Source organism: Taudactylus pleione, unplaced genomic scaffold (genome assembly GCF_031769625.1).
Source record: "Taudactylus pleione unplaced genomic scaffold, aTauple2 ptg000977l, whole genome shotgun sequence".
NCBI lineage: Eukaryota > Metazoa > Chordata > Amphibia > Anura > Myobatrachidae > Taudactylus > Taudactylus pleione.
The window spans coordinates 2,820,598-2,842,306 of record NW_028285378.1 but is presented as its reverse complement, the minus strand read 5'-3'; the positions used below and the strand labels follow the sequence as shown (position 1 = coordinate 2,842,306).

General features: G+C 46.1%; 1 protein-coding gene across 3 annotated transcripts in view; it reads left to right on the top strand.

The window, feature by feature from the left end:
* The window catches only part of MYLK (myosin light chain kinase), an 807,913-nt gene that overhangs the window by 696,947 nt on the left and 89,257 nt on the right, over window positions 1-21,709 (top strand). For all 3 annotated transcript variants that reach the window (XM_088460742.1, XM_088460740.1, XM_088460741.1), the window contains one exon: window positions 3,792-3,945. In XM_088460742.1, the coding sequence (XP_088316868.1) occupies window positions 3,792-3,945 (154 nt within the window). The remainder of the gene's footprint in view (window positions 1-3,791; window positions 3,946-21,709) is intronic.

Sequence of the window (21,709 nt, the reverse complement as noted above, 5' to 3'; positions counted from 1 at the left end):
AAATCCTGTCCATAGTGTTCACTTTTTTTTGGGCAGGGTGCTGACTATTGAGGGGAGCACATTTGAATTTTGAAGAGGAAATTTTTGGAAGCATCTTTGACGCTGATGTACTGTATACAGTTAAATATCCATCAGTAATATAACATTAATATAATCAATCTTACATTATATGTATGGTAATATAAACAGTAGTGCCCACATTCCAGGTTATACCACAGAGTAGTGCCCACAGTTCATGTTATCACACACAGTAGTGCCCACAATTCACATAATGCCACATAGTAGTGCCCACAATTCACATTATGCCACACAGTAGTACCCCTTATACACATTACTCCACACAGTAGTTACTCATGTTACAGCACAGAGCGGCCAGGGAGCAGACGGCCCTGAATTATTAAAATTGGACCGGCCTGGGGGGCCAGATGGCACCCTGCCCCCTAGCTCAGCCCGCCCCTGCTGATGTTCACAGGTAAAAAGCTGCTGGCCAGTTCTCCATGGCAATAGCTGGTGCTTATCGTGGGGGCATAGAGGGATTCTTAAAAACACTGCTGAATAAGTAATCTTCAGGGGTGTATCTATAATGGGTGCAGGGTGTGCGGGGCACATGGGCTACTGGGTCCAGGGTGGCCTGCAACGTACACCCTGCACCCATATTTTTATTACTTGTCTCTTTGGAGTACCACGTTAGCTGTATCAGCGCTGTAAAAATTGCCTGGAAAATGGGCGCCTCGGCCATTTTCGCTGTGTTTTGCGTATGTGCGGTGAGAAAATAGCCAAGAAAATGGCTGCCGCGCCATTTTCCTGGTGACCTAAGGCGAGCTCATGGAGGACAGACTCCCGTGGAGCAGAAGGGCAAAGTGCCCAGACTAGTCACAGACTAGTGCCCAAAGTCTACTGCTGCGGCAGTGCATTCAGTGAGCTGCCGAGCACCAGAGAGATAAGAGGGGCCCCGAGACGTAGACTGCACATGGGCCCCCTCCTCTCATAATACACCCCTGGTGATATTATGTCGCTTATTCATTGTTTTAGGTGCCTCCTAGTTGTTGTTACCCTAGCTCAGCCACCTAGGATATTTTAACAATATTAATATTGTACGGGCTGTTTGAGATACATTTCCTTGTCCTTCAATACACACCACTGAGGTATTTTTTTAACGCACACATTACGCAGCTCTTTAAAGATAATATTACAGTAATTCACATCAGTCCCTGCCCCAGTTGAGATCACAATCTATATTTCCTAACACATTGTCACACACATACACTAGGGATATTTTTTTTTGTTAGTAGCCAATATACCTACCTGTATATATAGAGTGTGGGAGGAAACTCATGCAAGCACGTGGAAAACATACAAACTTTGCACCGATCGGTCAAGACTGGGAATTGAACTCATGAGCTCAGTGCAATGAGACAGAAATACTAGCCACTAGCCACTACTATCCATATTCCTATCGCTGTGACCACAATTACCATTACAAGTGGCTGAATCAAGGCGTAAAATTAATTCCAAAAAAAACCAGCAGAAACTTTTGCTGCTAAATGCAAACAATTGTAAATATATAATATATGCAAATTGAAATTAAAGCAGCAGTATCTTAATGGAAAAACTTTTGCTCTAGGCGCTAACAATAATATACTGCAAAAATGTGCAGCAAATAAAACCAAGGGGATTTTGTCCATACATGCCTACCCTCCCGGTTTTCGCGGGAGGCTCCCGATTTTTCGGGTAACCCCCCGCACCCCCGGAAGGGTAGGCATTTCTCCCGCATTCTGCCCACTTCCTAGTGAAGTGGGCAGAATGAGGAGAATACCCGCGGCGATCGCTGGTCTCCGTGAAGGGGGCGGGGCTTAAGATGTGATTCTGCATGAATCACAGCATTTGGCCCCGCCCCTATGTAAATTTGACCCAATCGCGGCAGTTTTGCCACGAGGGGGCGGGGCTTAATGACGTGAATCGTTAGGCCCCGCCCCCAACGGCCCCCTGCTGCTTCTCTTACCCGGGCTTCTCCCGGGAAGAGATTTATAAAGGTAGGTAAGTATGATTTTGTCATGATCATTTGATCAAAGCATTTAAGCCTGCAGCCCAGCGACAAGGGACCCCTTTTTTTCTGCAGGTCCTGGCATATATGACCATTACATTGCAGTTAAATGTACTCAGCTCCCAGTTACAGAGGGACACATCTATATAGGGGATGGCTGTTAGCCACACCCAACTAGGCCTTTTATAGCCTTAATTGAAAGTTGCCATGATAGCACAAGGCAAAATTTTGAAACAAAACAGAAAATAAATATGCCCGCACTCGGTTTTACCCATATTATACATGGTACCAGCAGCGTGGCAATATTAATACCATATATGTATAAAAAACAGAAAAACTTTTGCTATCTGCGCTTACAATAATATACTGCAAATTTGTGTGTGCGCAGCAAATAAAACCAAGGGGATTTTGTATCTTAATGGTAAGTACTGTAGGTCTGATTCAGACCCGCTCGCAAGCGGGTCGATGTTGGGGCAGTGCGCATGCACACGAGGGAGCCGGCTCCGTTGTGCGCATGCGCGAGACCCGCATAGTGACAGGCAAGCCGTCACTATGGGTCTCGCACCAAAGGGGGTGTGCTGTTGATGGTGAGTGACAGCACTCCCCCTTTGGTGGGTGTGCCGGGGGCGTGGCTGGCCAGACGGAGGAGTTCCCATGGGAACGCCTACCGTCTGGGGCCGGTCCCAGTGACATCACAAGTGATGTCAGTGGGAGTGCTTTTGGCTCTGATAGAGGGTCTCGTCGCAAGCCCGATCGTCGCGATGGTCTTGACCATCGCGACCATCTTTTTGGCTGCTCGTTATAGCTGTGGGTGGTCACCCACAGCTATGCGAGCGACCAAGAGGCCGCTCTAAAAAAGAGAAGGAGGGCACTGATTCAGAGCGAGCGCTCCGAAAGAGCGTCCGGCTCTGAATCAGGCCCTGTATGTGGAAACGCACCTAAATTATTAACGTTAAAAAAACCAAGATAAGAACTCCGCTATATAAAATATAGTATAGTGCTTTAATATGAGATGGCAGAAATCAGGACACATATATAAAATTATAAAACAAAAACATTTAATTAAACACAATTAAAATATGAAATAATGTATAGAGAGCTGATAAAAAAGTAACAAAATATCTACTTTCATAAACATTCAATACAAGGAAGGTGCAGGTTCCAGCAAAATCCTATAAAAGATGACTCCGGGTTTAACAGCCAGAAGTCCCTCTGGCGTTCTTCTGCGCATGTGGGGGGTGATGGGAGGGATCAAATTGGATCCCTGCCAAAGAGGGAGCGTTCCGATAGGAAGCCCATAGGCTTCTATTGGGTAAGGGGGCATTACCCACCAGGACAAAACAGTCCGGCGCTTTGTACATATGGGGAATGTGATAAAACCCCTTTATTACATCTCAGCCAATGCATGTGGTATATTGGGCTAATAATGCAAACAATTGTAATTGTCTTCAGAAGGCAGCAGCTGGGATGTACAAAATCCTGGGTGAGACCTGGCATTGCGATGTTAAAGGGGTATTATTCATAACTGCACCTACTGTACTCACTCCTGTTTCCTTGATGGTGGTCTGAAGCTTTTATGGAAAATTAAGGATTGCCAACAGTCTCCAGCAAATAGGGTCTATTTAATGTGCCTGAAGCCTCTTATACCAGGACTGCTTTGATGTACAGCAGCTCACCTGTACAACTGGGGCGGATATGGTGAAGTCGGGGGGCATCTGATCTCATTCTGTGCTCTTCCTACGGACAGATCAAAGTGAGTGAATTCATCACAGTGGGGAACACAGAGGATACCAGCAAACTGACTATCTCATCAGCACGGCAGGAGCATTGTGGCTGCTACACGTTGGTTGTGGAAAACAAACACGGCTCCAGGCAAGCTCAGATTAACCTGACAGTATTTGGTGAGTGTGAAATCAATAAAAAAGTAATAAAAGTGGACATTAATCAGGGTAATTTAATCTGTGTTGCATACAGTTTATATACTGCTGCAATAACGTGCACGCTCTTAGAAGTTGCCATATATAAAATAGCTACTAATATAATTTATATGTAAAAGTTTCTGGAGTTTATCGGAAGATATTTGAGATTGGCAGAGAGAAAGTTTTCATTATGGGGGAATCCATTTTCATACACACTGCAGACTTCCTGTTCATAATCCAAGGAAGGACTCTGGGCCTGATTCACTACAGATTGCAACTGCGATTGCGCAGGCAATCGGCCGATTGTTGTGTTCAGCGCATGCATCGTAGTGCGCGTGCGCGAACCAGTCACTGTGATCGGGACTGCGATCGCAGTGGCTACACAGACCCATCGCAGAGTAATTGACAGGAAGTGCCGTTTGTGGGAGGTGATGGGGGGTGGTCGGCGAAATGACCAGTGCGTTTGAATGCTGTTGCAGGGGCGTTCATTAATTATCCACTGTGATGCCTTACGCAGCTTGAGTACTCATAGCGCGCGACAAGTTTAGCAATTTCTGAGTAAGGTCAGAGCTTGTGCAAGTGTGTGTGAGGCTGCGATTGTACTTGATGATACTGATGGTTCTGCAGTCTTGCTAAGGATTACGGATGTGTGTAAGGTAAAGTGGGCGTCCTTATGTTGTGCTGCGATGGCATAGCATCGCAGTGGATTAGCATACTATCATAGTGAGACTGCGTGCGTAATCGTTATTGCAATCGCAGTTGCAATCCATAATGAATCAGGCCCTCTGTAGCCTATTTATACGTAACTCAGCACAGTTCAGTACACCGCAGGCAGCTTCAGTGCATGCCCTTAAATATAGCTGTGACCTGCTCTATGACCTCTCTTTTTCAATAGTACTTTTTATAGCACCAGCATATACAGTAGTGCTTATCATTTAGGAACATACAGCAAATAAACAGTAAACAAACAAAAATGATACCCATTGCATTAACATACGGGCAACAATGTAATGGGGTGTTGCTGCACAGAAACTTACAATCTACTGTATAGCACCCTTAATATACTGTAACAATTAAAGGTCTATCATTATCCCAAACCTTAGTCCAAACCTGAACCTGTCTGAAATGTATCCACAAACCAATACCTGACTTTTCTCCACACCATGTGTGTCCTGAACCTAAACCTGTCCGTAGATTTACATCTATCTGCAGCATTAACCGACCATAGAGAATGGCCGGTATTAAGGGGCCCATTTATCATTGTATATTTGCGGCTACACACGTTTTTTGGGGTTAACTGTAAATATTAAGTTTCCCCCAGATGTATGAAGGAGAGACTACAGCGGATATCTCTGATACATAGTTGCCTAACCTCCCTATTTGGTCGGGAGCCTCCCGAAAATCGGGTGCCGCTCCCGACCTCCCAGGAAAGCAGGCAAGCCTCCCGGGATCAGCGACCCGTCCGACCCCCCTGCACCTACTATAAAAGTCCCAGCAGCGGAGGGGCCAGTGATGCGAATTGCGCTGAATCGCGTAATCACGGCCCCGCCCCCTCCTCACAATGCCTTTAAAAACGGCATTGTGAAAAGGGAGCAGAGCTGCGATGATGCGATTGCGATGCCACGCCCCCATGCTCCACCCCAAAATGCACGTCACCGCCGGGCCACGCCCCCTTTTCGCCGCAACCCACTTTCCGCCGAGAAAGCCCGATAGCTCCCTCCCGGAAGGAGGGAGTGAAACGTTGGCATGCATGCTCTGATACCTGCTGAGATCACTCCATTCCTGCAGGCATCTGAAGATGTCATTAGCTGCTGCAGTTGAAGATGGCGTTAGCCGCTGTAGTCTCTATGAGACACTTCGCATATTTAGCCGGCAGAGGGTTCCCCCCAGAACCCTCTCCGGTAATGGTGGCAGCACATGTGCAGTCAGCGGGACCGGCAGCACTCCTGGCACATTGCAGGGACAGGCTCCTTTCGGAGTCACTGCCCCTGCAGGTGCTGGATAATACATTCTGGTGCTATGATCGCATTTTTCAATAAATAAATGGGCCCCTTTAATAAATGGGCCCCTTAGTATGGATCTGTCAGCAGTTAGTAGCCCATGGAATAAATGACACCCCTCACATGCTGAGAAGAACTCTTGTTATTCCTCTCTGCATGTATATAATCCATGTGATGCAAAGAATTTATCTGTACCATTACCAATACCACCTCAGAACGATTACACAAAGATCCTGTGATCTATTCTTCATCACTTAATTTATACAAAAGCAGGTGAAAAGTAAAACTTTCACATACTTTTGTATAAATTAAGTGTCAGGACTATTCAGGCTTGGACTGGGCCGGCGGGGTTCTGGATAATTCCCGGGTGGGCCCCACAACTTTGAGGCCACGCCCCTTTTGATGAGGGGGCAGAACTTAGTGGGTCACAATCAGATGGGGGTGTTCGTCGGGGGGGTGCTGCTTAGCATGTTCTGACTCACTGTCAGAACATGACAGTAGCAGTCTGGGCACAGAGTGTGATTGTGACTGTCTCTGATTCTTACAGTCCCCGGGTTGCTAGCTATACAGACACTTCCTGAATTTTTTGTGGGCCCCTCCCCGGATACCAACAACTCCATTATGAATTTAGGTAAAAAAATATTTATCACATCCACATTAAAACTGTGGCTTGTGATAAAAATGCTACTTTAAAGCTTTAAAGCGTATTGAAGTTTGGGACGGAAATAGGCAATGTGTCTATTTGGCATCTTAGACACAGATGTGGTCGACAGTGAATAGCAAAACGGGAAATGCGTCTTTTTTGTGTCTGAAGACCCACTTGCATTTCACAGTGAGGCACTAAACAGTAAATGTGCGTATTTTGTGTCTCAGACACAAGCCAGAAGCTCCAGAACTTCAGGGTGGTAGCCGTTTGGATACAAGATGAATGTTACTGGCAGAACTATAATCAGGGCATTGTAAGATTTGTTAGCATACTGTATGCGTGTAAATAATATTTCTAATGTGAGCTGATAATAATTATATGACTGTTATTTTGTGAGTGTACAAATGAGTCTGCAATCACTTCCTGTTGTGCACAGCACATGGCAGTCAAGATATCTGGTTACTTGGGATTTATAAGGTGGGGATTACAGTTGACTTGAGAGTGTCTCAGGTCTGGAGATCTGCTTAGTTTGTCTTGACAAAGGCTTGGTGAGGGCTGAAATGTTGACAGTTATCTGTATCTGAACCTGTGAGTAATAAAGAAGGTTTTTGGAAGAAGCCTAGTGAGTGCCTTCTCTGGACAAATCTATATATGTGTGTTTGTCTTTTGGATGGAGAACCTAGATGGTTCACCTGGCACACCAATAATGGAACAATTGGGTGGGTAATGGCCATCTAACAGGCTAGGGTGCCAACGAGAAGTGCTATAAGCAGGAGCCTGTCAGTGATGAACTGCGAGCACTACAATGTAGTATAATGTGAACTGAGGACACTGTTAGGGGTATTCAATATGAAACGTAAACTTTGCTGTCGAAGTTTACGTTTCATATCGGAGCTTTTACCTGGGATAAAGTATCGGGCGCGCGCCCGCTTATCCCCGTATTCAATATGAAACCTACGAAAACGGGAGCCTGCGAAGTGGGATTTGCATTAAATTACGAAATTTTCCTTAAAAAAATTGTAGGACCCCCTAAAGCTGTAAAAACATGGGGGATCACTATGGGTACCCCCGTTTTTAGCCTGCAAATGAAAGTCGGGGATTTAAATAGCTGCGGCAGGTGTTTTTTTCCCCGACATTGAAGAAGTGATGCAGAAGAGCACTTAGGTTTTTTTTTCGTTTTTTTAAGTGGTCCCATCAAATTTGGGGTACATGAAAATGGGTACTAGCATATTTTTATGTCCCTAAAGTAATTTTTGTAAAATTCTGCAACTGTGCACCTGCTGCTATTACTCTTCTAGAACACACCTGCCGCATATTTGCAGAATAGCCCTGAACCTATTTCCCTATTGTTAAACTATTTTTTCCCATTTTTTTTCACCCCAATTTTTTAATAAATTTTTTGGGGTGTCCCTATTTTGTTTTTTTTTATTTTTTTTGACACAGTTATTTTTAAAATGTCATTCCCAGGGGTGCAGGCTATATTTTTTAAGCCTGCACCCCTGAACCCCAATTCTGCACTTTTTTTGCCACCTATTCAGTGGTGAAAATTTATCCCCGTTTTTTTCAAAGACTTTTCGAACCTGCGAAAAGTCTTTGGAATTGAATACAGTGTAAAACTAAAACCTGCGATAATGACGTCATAGGTGCGATATTAACGCAAAAAACGGACTTATCGCTCCATATTGAATTCCCCTATATATAGAGCATAATTTTAACTAGGGCACTACTATGGAGCATAAACTGATGAAATGCTGTGGAAAGAGATCTCTCTCTCTAGCAGCATTGGGTGAGGACCCATTCAAAGTGTTGAAATGGAGCCCAGAAAGTTCTAGTTTCACCCCTGCGTAAAGGACTGCCTTGGCCTGGGTGATAGAGAGGAAACTGCTGGCAGAACACAGGAAAATGGTTAGTGTCAGTGTGATACACAGTGTGTGTATTTGTGTGATGGATTGTGCGTGTGTGTGAGAGGCACAGTGTGTTTGAGAGGCACAGTGTGTGTATGAGAGAGAGGCACAGTGTGTGTATGAGAGAGAGGCACAGTGTGTGTGGGGGTGTGTGTGTGTGAGAGGCACAGTTTGTGTGTGTATGTGTGTGTGTGTTTGTGTGTAAGACACAGAGTTTGTGTCAGTGTGAGAGACACAGAATATGCATCATTGTGTGTGAGAGGCACAGTGGGCGGAATTCAATTGATTTCGCGGCCCGCATCTCCCGTCTGAAGTGACAGGAGATCGCGGGCCGCTATTCAATTGTGCCAGCGTTTCACGCTGATCGCACCCAAAGTGGTTGGGTTTAGCCGCGTAAAACGGCTAACCCCGACCAAAGTGCTGGGCGCGATCGCGAAAAGTGATGTTTGGGCGCCCAAACATGTCACTTTTCGCACATTTCAGCTCTCATCCCCCAGGGGCTGCGAGCTGAAATGTAGTGCTTGGCAGCTGATCGCGCCCGACAGGAGCAAGAATAGAATAGCTCTGTCGGGCGCGATAGGGGATGAAAAGAATTGAATTCTGCCCAGTGTGTGTAAAAGTGACACGTTTGTGAGAGGACCAGCGTGTGCATCAGTATTTGTGAGAGACACAGAGTATGCATCTGTGTGTGTGAGAGACACAGAGTGTGCATCTGTGTGTGTGAGAGACACAGAGTATGCATCTGTGTGTGTGAGAGACACAGAGTGTGCATCAGTGTGTGTGAGAGGCAGGGCCAGTGCGTGCAAAAAAGGGGTGTGGTCTCACAAAAAAGGGGCATAGCCCAATTCAAATTACACCACACTGTAGCACAATCTTATTCACATTACATAGTGCCCCTGATTTACATTACACCACATAGGTAGTGTCCCTTATTCATGTCTCAACACCCAGTAGTGCCCTTTTTTCACATTATGCTTAACAATAGCGCCCCTTATTCACATTATGCCACAATAGTGCCCTTATACACCTGCCATAGTAGTGTCCCTTGGCATGTGTTGCATCAGAGTTGTCAGATATGTTCTCACCAGAATCACCACTCAGGCTCCTCCAAGTCAGGGTTGCCTACCCTCCCGATTCGGGCGGGAGCCTCCCGATAAACGGGTGCAGCTCCCGCCCCCCGGAAAGGCAGGCAAGCCTGCCGCCGATCCCCCGAACCCCCCTCCCCATTACCTGATAAACCCCCGCAGAGGGGGGGGGCCACTGACGCGATTTGCGTCATTTTGGGCCCGCCCCCTGCTTCGCAATGCCTTTTTTTCTGCATTGTGTAGCGGGGGCGGGGCTAAAATGACGCAATTGTGTGGCCCCGCCCCCTGTCACACCCGCAAACCGACCTCAGCTTGTTTGGACCGCCCCCTTTTGCCGGCCACGTCCCCTGTTCTGCCGACCTGGCTGCTCCCTCCCGGAAGGAGCAGCCAGATTGTCGGCAAGTATGCTCCAAGTCATGGGTGCTGGGACACAGACTCTCAGCAGCAGCACCTGTCTCAGGCCTCCCCTCAGCAGCAGAGACACAGCCACCAATGTTATTGCTCGATCTCGTGTGGCTGAACGCCACTTGTCCCTCTAAGAAGCTGGACACGGACCTTCGTGCAAACCGGGCCAGCTGATGTCAGGGCCAGGGTAGTAGGTGGGAACCACCTCACAGGTGGAAAAGAGAAGTAGCTGGGGGTGATTATGGGAGGGGACTGCCTCCTCCATCCTCTTTGTTATTGCCTGTGACTCCACAGAGCCCCGCGAAAATACTGCCTAGGGGCTCCATAAATAATGTATATTTAAATACATACAGCATATAAAATTCTCAGCGCTCCCCCCTCACATAGCTCTCCTCCCCTTAAACACACAATGCACCCCCCTCACCCGGTACCCCCTTCCCCCCTCAGCTCATCTCCCCTTACAAAGCTCTCCCCCCTCACACATACACAGATCTCACTTGGACCCACCCACAGCTCTCTCCTTCCCTCAGCTCCCCTTCCCCACTCACCTACTACCTCACACACACAGCTTTCCTCACTCAGCCATCCCCTCACACACACAGTTTTCCTCACTCAGCCATCCCCTCACACACACAGTTTTCCTCACTCAGCCATCCCTCACACACACAGCTTTCCTCACTCAGCCATCCACAAACACACACAACTTTCCTCACTCAGCCACCCCCCCTCTCACACACACACAGCTTTCCTCACTCAGCAACCCCCTCTCACACACACACACACACAGCTTTCCTCACTCAGCAACCCCCTCTCACACACACACACAACTTTCCTCACTCAGCCACCCCCTCTCACATACATACACACACACACACACACACACACACAGCTTTCCTCACTCAGCAACCCCCTCTCACACACACACACACACACACAGCTTTCCTCACTAAGCAACCCCCTCTCACACACACACACACAGCTTTCCTTACTCAGCCACCCCCTCTCACACACACACACATACACACACAGCTTCCCTCACTCAGCCACCCCGTCTCACACACACACAGCTTTCCTCACTCAGCCATCCCCTCACACACACAGTTTTCCTCATTCAGCCATCCCTCACACACACAGCTTTCCTCACTCAGCCACCCACAAACACACACAACTTTCCTCACTCAGCCACCCCCCCTCTCACACACACACAGCTTTCCTCACTCAGCAACCCCCTCTCTCACATACACACACACACAGCTTTCCTCACTCAGCAACCCCCTCTCACACACACACACACGCACACACACACACACAGCTTTCCTCACTCAGCAACCCCCTCTCACACACACACACAGCTTTCCTCACTCAGCCACCCCCTCTCACACACACACACACAGCTTTCCTCACTCAGTCACCCCGTCTCACACACACACAGCTTTCCTCACTCAGCAACCCCCTCTCTCACACACACACACACACATAGCTTTCCTCGCTCAGCCACCCCCTCACTCACACACACAGCTTTCCTCACTCAGCCACCCCCTCTCTCACACACACAGCTTTCCTCACTCAGCTACCCCCTCTCTCACACACACACAGCTTTCCACATTCACTAAAATCCCCCCCTTACTCAGATCCCACACTTCACACACACAGATCTCCCCTCCTTATACATACTCACCCCAACACACACAGCTCCTCCCCTTAACAGAGCTCCCCTCCCTTCACACACACATATCACCCCCCCTTTCTCAGGTCCCCCCCCACCTCACCTCACTGTAGCAGGGTGCAGGAGATTAGCTGTCCTGCTGAGCTGAGCCCTGACTGCAGTTTTCAAGAATGCGGGTATTAGCGGCAGGTGCAGTTTTGAAGAATTTTCAAATTAAAAATATGCTTGCACCCATTTTCATGCACCCCAAATTTGATGGAAGTAGGTTTTTTTTGCAAAAAAAAATCTAAGTGCTATTCTTCACCCCTTCTTCACAGGCGCAATTATGCACCTGCTGCGGCTATTTAAAACCCCCGATTACCTTCAGCAGACAAAAACTCTCCCCCCTCACACATACACAGATCTCACTTGGACCCACCCACAGCTCTCTCCTTCCCTCAGCTCCCCTTCCCCACTCACCTACTACCTCACACACACAGCTTTCCTCACTCAGCCATCCCCTCACACACACAGTTTTCCTCACTCAGCCATCCCCTCACACACACAGTTTTCCTCACTCAGCCATCCCTCACACACACAGCTTTTCTCACTCAGCCATCCACAAACACACACAACTTTCCTCACTCAGCCACCCCCCCTCTCACACACACACAGCTTTCCTCACTCAGCAACCCCCTCTCACACACACACACACACACACACACAGCTTTCCTCACTCAGCAACCCCCTCTCACACACACACACAACTTTCCTCACTCAGCCACCCCCTCTCACATACACATACACACACAGCTTTCCTCACTCAGCAACCCCCTCTCACACACACACACACAGCTTTCCTCACTAAGCAACCCCCTCTCACACACACACACACACACACACACAGCTTTCCTTACTCAGCCACCCCCTCTCACACACACACACATACACACACAGCTTTCCTCACTCAGCCACCCCGTCTCACACACACACAGTTTTCCTCACTCAGCCATCCCCTCACACACACAGTTTTCCTCATTCAGCCATCCCTCACACACACAGCTTTCCTCACTCAGCCACCCACAAACACACACAACTTTCCTCACTCAGCCACCCCCCCTCTCACACACACACAGCTTTCCTCACTCAGCAACCCCCTCTCTCACATACACACACAGCTTTCCTCACTCAGCAACCCCCTCTCACACACACACACGCACACACACACACACAGCTTTCCTCACTCAGCAACCCCCTCTCACACACACACACAGCTTTCCTCACTCAGCCACCCCCTCTCACACACACACACACACACAGCTTTCCTCACTCAGTCACCCCGTCTCACACACACACAGCTTTCCTCACTCAGCAACCCCCTCTCTCACACACACACACACAGCTTTCCTCGCTCAGCCACCCCCTCTCTCACACACACAGCTTTCCTCACTCAGCCAACCCCTCTCTCACACACACACACAACACACACACACACACAGCTTTCCTCACTCAGCCACCCCCTCTCTCACACACACAGCTTTTCTCACTCAGCCACCCCCTCTCTCACACACACAGCTTTCCTCACTCAGCTACCCCCTCTCTCACACACACAGCTTTCCACACTCACTAAAATCCCCCCCTTACTCAGATCCCACACTTCACACACACAGATCTCCCCTCCTTATACATACTCACCCCAACACACACAGCTCCTCCCCTTAACAGAGCTCCCCTCCCTTCACACACACATATCACCCCCCCTTTCTCAGGTCCCCCCCACCTCACCTCACTGTAGCAGGGTGCAGGAGATTAGCTGTCCTGCTGAGCTGAGCCCTGACTGCAGTTTTCAAGAATGCGGGTATTAGCGGCAGGTGCATTTTTGAAGAACTTTCAAATTAAAAATATGCTTGCACCCATTTTCATGCACCCCAAATTTGATGGAAGTAGGTTTTTTTTGCAAAAAAAAATCTAAGTGCTATTCTTCACCCCTTCTTCACAGGCGCAATTATGCACCTGCTGCGACTATTTAAAACCCCCGATTACCTTCAGCAGACAAAAACGGGGATACCCATAGTGATCCCCTATGTCTGGACATCTTTATGGGGGTGCCAGGAAAATTTCCTAAAAATTCCCTGGATTTTTTGATACTTACCTTTCCACCAGGTCCTGTTTTCGCCGGATCCTAATTGAATACGGGGATAAAGCGGACACACGCCCGATACTTTATCCCTGAAAAAACGGCGATGAGGGCGAAAAGTCTGAGTTCGGACTTTTCGACCCATATTGAATACGGGCCATAGTTGGGATACTTTCATTAATAAAATAATCGCAGCTGGTCCGTAATTATTAGTACATAGACCCCTTAATCATAAAAAGTTTCAGCTCTGGTCATCAGCTTCTCTTGGATAATATCTGAATCCCAAAAGGAAGCCCCGGTGTTACTGTAATATTATATACTGTGAATTACCAGAGCGCCATAGACAGGATCAGCCTAGCTTTTTTTTTACCTATATATAACATGTTTCTACATTGCAGTCACCTTTTCATAATATATTTAGGAGTCTAACCCCAGTACTATGTGTTTAGTTTAATTAAATGACCTGCAGGTCAATGTAAGAGAACAGGAAGTACATATATATTTCATTCATATGTTTTGGTCTCTTTGATTTAGATAGATCATTCATTATATACTGTCCTGATTTCCATACATTAACACTCAGCTGAGATGCACTGAATACTGTTCTATACTCTCCAATAGAACAGGGCGTCTACTGGTCAAATTATCCTAAACAAATTGAAGACTGGTTAACTAAATCGGTGGGCATATCTTAGTCTTCTATGGAGGGGCCACCCTGTACTGCTAAAAAGAGGGGGGAACATTGCTACACATTAATGGAACTGATGTTTATTTGTTGTCTCCATATTCTGAGCATTACTGGAGTGCCAAAACTCAGCTCAGCTCAGAATGTGTAAACAAAACTTTTTGTTTTTATATATTTAAAAAACTGACATGTGTGTGTCATAAGAATTTTACAGAAATTCCTCCCAGCCAGCTCCAATGTCCACGTATTGATGAGATTGTCTCCCGAGTTTATTTATATCTTCATTTTAGGTTTCAGCCAGTTGTGTAAATTACCGTAATTTAGCAAACTGCATATTTTCAAAGACACCCGAGTCAAATTCAGTCTGCGACATGTTCTGTAAAATCTGGATGCGATCCTCATTTGCTTTGTGCCAAAACTGTTTGGTATGAGGCTTTGTTTATTCACTATTGCAGTGCTGGATTATTTTCTAGTGTGGCTTTGTGTGCTGAAATGCTGAACTCTACTTGAATAATCATTGCAGATATATCTATGGGGAGTGAGTTATGAATCCAATGTGCCAGTACAAATGAATGCACTCTTGGGACATAATGTACTTCTGAATATATTGACAATACTTAAACTAGCCCTACATCGCTCATTTTGCTATGCAAGTGCAAGGTGAGATTAGAAATGTTGTGATGCCCCACCAATACAATCATTTCCACATCATTCCAATGCCACATCGCCACTATGCCCTGGTTACGTGATAACATCTAAGTTATTATAATAGATGTGTGCTTTTCAGTATGATCAGGTGGCATCTGGTCAGACTTATAGCACCCTGTGATTATGTGCCTCAGAGACGCACACTAGTTGTCCGCAATTAAATGCAGATAATTTGCCTGTATGCAGAATTGTACACATCTATGCGGCTGCACCGCCCCTATCTATATGATGGTTTAAAAAGTCATCCTCATTATCCATGCAGGCTTGTACCAGCTCTATATCTCTTGCAAGAGATCCATCTGAAGTCTCTGCATACGCACAACTCAGCATACTATAGCCTGCAATTCTACGCATCCTCATTCAATTTAGCATACATGTCAGCACCCCAGTACTATTCTTACAGAATAAATACTTGAAATGGTTGCAAAATACTCCTCAGTATAGCCTGATTTATGAGAGAGAGCAGACATCAGGTTGTGAGGATCAAATTTGGCACTTTTGTGCCTATGAAGCCTATGATGTGTTTGGCACTGGGCAGAATGTACCTAGAAATTGCGTGTTCCCTTTGATGTATGAATGGAAGGTGCAGAATGGTTTCCAGTAAATCTATTAGTTCAGGCCAGAGTTGTGTATTGCAGGGGACTATAATTTGTTCAGTAGCTGTGTCACTATGCTTCTAGTCTTTGCAGTCTGATGGAAATAAAGTGACTGGAACCAGTCAGCCATTATCATTATGAATTTGGGAGCCGTGTTCTTAAAAATCCACCTTGTCTATAGATATAGTCCCCCCACCACCACCTTCCCAAACATATGTTTCTGTGGGGAAGCATGCCATGCGTTTTCATCTTGTGAAGGCAGAGTCCCAGACCCCAGTCTGCACTAATGCACGGTGCGCTTGTGACCTTTTATGGTTTGGTTTCTCTCCCACTGCTGAATTTTAAATTGAGATGCTGCCAGTGCCGAGGACTCTGTCCAAACTGGCTCCAGACACAATGTACAAATAGCTGTTGTGCAGAAGAATAGAAATATACATTTAATATTTTCTATACACATCTCTATGCATGTTGCAGTGTAACAGGATACACATTGAGCAAGAGAGCATACAAGATACTAGCTTTCATCTGCATACAGTGCACTTCAGATTAATTGGGAGATTAATCTGCAAAAATATAAACACATAAAGGTCATCAGAAGTGATTTGGGGGAAAGCCAGGAAGATAAGAGAACTAAACAATTTAGAATTGTCTATAGATCTTTCAATTTAATTTTAATTTCTCATTGTACATTTCATGTGATAAACAGTCTGCAGGCAATGGGGGCTGCTTTCTATGGTGAGGGTGGTGGGAATACTAGAAGTTAGGGAAAGTTTGCACTTATATGTAGTTTTTCTTTCCTGTGGAATTAGCATCTGTGGTCAGAGCTGGACAATTTGGAATTGGATGTACTCTTGTACTCCATCTGACAGTTTATTTATGTAATTCTTATACTTGGATCAGCGGATGTTTTCTGGCTATATACATGTAAACAATCTGTGGATACAGTATATATTGCCAGCTCTTAATAGTGCTTACACTGCCCACAAGTCGCTGTCTCTGTTTTAGATTAAACAGGGAAGGGAACATTGCGGAAGTCGCACAGTCATCCGTACAAAATATTAATCCAGCAGTTGTGGTCTAGGCGAGCAGACAGCCGAATTCCTCTCCATAATGGAAATGTTTTATTGCCAGGATGAATTCCTCCGCTTGGCTACAGCCAATTTACTCGGCTTAAAGAGATTATCAAAGGTTTATCCATAACATGTATTTACAATCGAAGCTAATGTAACTCTGTTTCTTCTGCTGTGTTACCCTAAATGTCTTCAGAATCTCTTCTCAGTGGAACAAAAATGTTGTAGATACCAATACGTAGAAAAATGTTAGACACTATTTATAGGATTGCAAATGAAACAGAACCTGTACAAGAAATGTAAGTCTCTTTTTGAGGTAGTAGGAATACATGTAGCAAAAGTAATATATATTTTGTTACAGTACATTAAGGGACTTTAGTGCAGGTTTTGCCTTTTCCTGTTAGCGCTTTATTAGTTCTCACTATTCTTAGAAATGTTTCCACGTGTTTCATGTCCCCATGCTTCATTTCAACCACAATGTACAGGAGCTGTTCGTTTCAATGTGAAAACCCAGTACTTGTTTGTAGAACTACCTCAAAAACCTCAATCTGCATCTCCTGTAGCCTTGCTGTGCATCAACTGTAGCATTACAGTTTCCGGGCCCTCCTGAACATGTTGTGATGGTAAGAATAAAACGACATGTCAAGGTCCACCTTACAATCACTTCAGTACTACCCTCCTACTGTTTAATGACCACTTTTCATCATCCATTTATAGCTTAATTAAATCACCAGAGACAGGGGACATCCGGTCTTTAATAAATGCAAAATGTTTTGTGTTTGATATACAGTGTACTGTATTTCAAAACCCTATTTGACTTTCTGCTATAAATATGTTTTCCCACAGACTTGCAGCTGTAAGGGTGCTAGACCTTTTGCAAGATAAAGTACCCCCCCCTGTAAATAATATGATGTCTCCTTCCAATTTTAAATAATCTCTTGTTGTAATCCAAAAAAAGTGGTTGTGTTCTAGTGTGTGGTCCGTTCCTGGCAAGGAACCCCTTCCCATCAACTCACATACTCTCATCGATCTGTGCAGACTTTTGCACCCCTGCAGTTGCCACTGTCTTGACCCGAGTGCTAACTGCAGATGACTGATGAGACAAAAGAGCGCTGAGTTTGCACTTTGGTGGTTCGTAAATCTCCCTTATGGACTTTGGTTAGGTTAATAACATTGTCTTTTAAAAGGCAGCCATTTGTAAACATAAAAAGCGGGGGAATTCAATTAGTTGTTAGTTTGAGAAAGGCGTTAAACTCGAACACTTCGCCTTCATGTGCATATCGCCGATGTGCACAATTCATTTAGAAATGGCAATTCCCGGGGGCGTGGCCACGGCTGCAATGGAGTAAGGAGTTTCTTATCTGAGCTCTCCTGCCATTCATCCGTGGTATATAAATCCTGCTCACTGTGACAGTCCTGGTGGAACCAGCCGGCTTGACTGCCTTCCGTGCCCCTAATGACCTACCTGTGAAAACCGCCGGTGTTGCTGTCTGCCCGGGAGCGGTCCCCTTGTCTGCGGCCTCCTTCACAGCCGGCTCACGGTCTTCTGCCGTCCACGTACATCCAGGACCAGGGGGAGACTGTCTCTCCGTCACTGCTGCAGCGGCTGACATCTCCTCGGGAGCAGCTGTACTGTACGTGGACACCTTTGCGGCCGCATCCGGCGGGCGGCGTGGCCCGCGGTCTCCTGCTGCAGCGGCTGTCTCCCGCGTGTTTCCGGACCTGAAGGGGAACAAATTCCCTCATTGCTGCTGCGGATGGGGCTCTCCTGCTGTGGCCTCCTACACACCTGCATATATAAACCTTAGCGGCCTGCTGAGGTAGTTGCCGCCCACGTGTCACCGGACTCTGAGGAAGACGTTCTCTCCCATCACTGCTGAGCCTGCTGTCATCTCCCCGGGTGAAGCTCTCCTGTTGTGACCTCTCACTCTATACAGCTGGCAACTAGGTGTCCTCAGACCAGCTGGGACTAAACTTTATTTTATTTATTTTTTCCACTCTTGCAGCAGGTGCTGCATAGAAGAACTGCCTCTCCCCACATCACAGGCTACAGATACATCTCTCTATTACACCCTGTAGAGGCCGGCACTGCTTGGCAGCCATATTTAACACTGTGTGCCTATCCTTATACTAGCTTCAGTACTGACAGTGCAATCCAGTTTTTTCCCATAATTATGGGTAAAACTGGTCAAGCAGCTGCGGCTGCTAAATTGGAGCGGTTTGCACGTTCCACTACGCCGCAACCTCCATCTGCGTCCAAAGATGCACCATTAGAGAGCTCTCAAGGTTCTACAGATGCGACACCTCCTGAAGTTACCTTGCAACAAGTTCTGGATGCCGTTACAGTAAATGGCAAACATTTATCAGATAAAATTGAAAAGGTGCAATGTGACGTCTCTTTGCTCCGTCAAGATATGCAACGCATCCGTGAGCATATGGAGGAAGTTGAAACTCGTATCTCTTCACTGGAAGACTTGCATGGCGGCCCTTTACAGGAACGTGTCTCTAATATGTGTCAACAGATGTCCGTTATGCAAAGCAAGCTGTCTGACATGGAAGGAAGACTTTGTCGCAACAATATACGATTCGTTGGGCTGCCTGAAAAAGAGGAGGGTTCCTCGCCTGAATCTTTCCTTGAGACGTGGCTTTCGACTACTTATGGCAGAGAGTCCTTTTCTTCTCAATTTGCAGTTGAGCGGACGCACCGAATTCCATCTAGACCTCTGCCTCCTGGGGCTCCGCCTCGCATGTTCATCGCTAAATTCCTGCATTATAAGGATCGGGACACTGTACTACGGCTGGCCCGTATTAAAGGTCCGCTAGAACGAAACGGAGTGCGCATTTCAGTGTTTCCGGATTTTGCGGTGGAGGTCAAAAAGATGGGGCTAAATTTCTTCCCATTAAACGCAGACTGCGGAACTTGAACCTCTCATACGCCATGCTATTTCCTTCAAAGTTGCGTGTGGTGGCTGACGGGGAGGCCCGCTTCTTTACTTCTCCACGTGAGGCGGCTGTCTGGCTGGATTGCTATGCCCCGGGCAATGGACAGCTAGCTCCTGATTGAATTACCTCTGATATAATATCCACTTCGTGCCATTATCTGTAATTTATTTTCAGATTATAACTATCTGTTTGACTCCAGAGGCGTAAACACTGCTAGTATTTTATCTACTATTGTATGATTATTTTGGAGGTCCCCGATTGCCTTGGGGTAGGAGGGTAGTCTATGTAATTTCTTCTGTATACAAAAAGTTGAATGCTTTCACTGTCACAGTTTCTAATGGAGAGCTCCCATGTATTGGTGGCTATTTTTGTTCATTGCCCCTGCTGCTTGTAGGGAATTTAATTGGTTTATGTTATTTTAGTTTTAAGTAGTTGCAATTTTGGGATCCAAGTATGCCTAGGTTCGGAGGGGTATACAGGGAGGGGGGTTGGCTAAGATTGTTTAGAATGTTTAGTTTTTTTTTTGTTTGTTTGTTTTGTTTTTCTTTATCTTTTCTGCATATGCTTGCAGTCAGGTCACACATTTTTTGTTTTTCTCTTTGAACTTTGTTATATCTCTATTCCCGTTTCCTCAGATATTTTCTTTTTTTATTATGGTACGACTACTTACGTGGAATGTGAGGGGACTCAATGACAGAATAAAAAGATGTTTAGTGTTGAAAATGCTTAAACAATATGATCCTGACATTTCCTGTGTTACTGAGACTCATTTGATTGGAAGCAGGATCTTATCTCTTAAACGTCCCTGGGAGGGGTGGGCATGTCTCTGTCCTTATCAAAAAATCGGTACCGTTTGTATGTAACGCTGTTAGGATTGACCCTCATGGGTGCTATGTCTTTCTTGATTGTAAGGTTCACACTGTCCCTATTTTTTTACTTGCTGTTTATATACCCCCTCCATTCTCATATGAGGTGTGCAGCAGCGGAATTTATTGCTTTGTCTCCTGCCACCCCCGTGATCTGTCTAGGTGATTTTAACAATTATGTGAATCCCCTTTTAGATAAATGGCGTGAGGCCCATACGACTGGTCTAGTGGGGGGTGAGAGTGGATTTGCTAAATTTGTGGCTGGTCTGGGATGGGTAGATGCCTGGAGGATGAAGCATCCAGGGACACAACAATATTCCTGTTTTTCCTCCTCTTATTGCTCGTTCTCCAGAATTGATTTGGCTCTAGTCTCTCCTAGTTTGATTCCCAAAATATCTGGTGCGGAGTATAAGACGAGGGATATATCAGATCATTCTCCCCTTATATTGAATGTGGACCTGAATGGTCCAAGAGGGCAGACATTATGGAAGTTACATCCCTCCTGGCTTCTGCAGATGGGGGCAGGTTTGGAACTTGAAGCGGCTTGAAGGAGCTTTTTTACTGATAATGCTGGCTCTGCTCAAATTGACGTAATTTGGGATGCATTTAAGGCCTTTATGCGAGGGACTTTGCTTAAACGGGTTGCTGACCTTAAAAAGTATTATAGAGAGAAGGAGGTTGAACTTGAGAATACTTGCCGTTCACTGGAGTCTGAATATTTACAAAATAGGCTTGAAGAGACTTGAATCCGATGGTTGGCGGCTCAGTCTGCTTGGACTACCCACCTTACTGATAGGAATACCCGCCAGCTGTTGTTCCAGTCTCATTCCCACTATATGTCTGCAGATAAAACGGGCAGTTTTTTAGCTCGCTTAGTCCATGCTGGCCGCCCCTCCACAGCTGTCCCTGAAATATTTACTGCAGATGGGTTACTGGTTTCCAGCACCTCTGATATTGCTGACACCTTTCTTAACTTTTATAAAAATATTTATAGCACTAAGCTGTCTTGCGCTCCAGCTGATCTGATGTCTTATGTGGCAGCAATTGGTCTCCCAC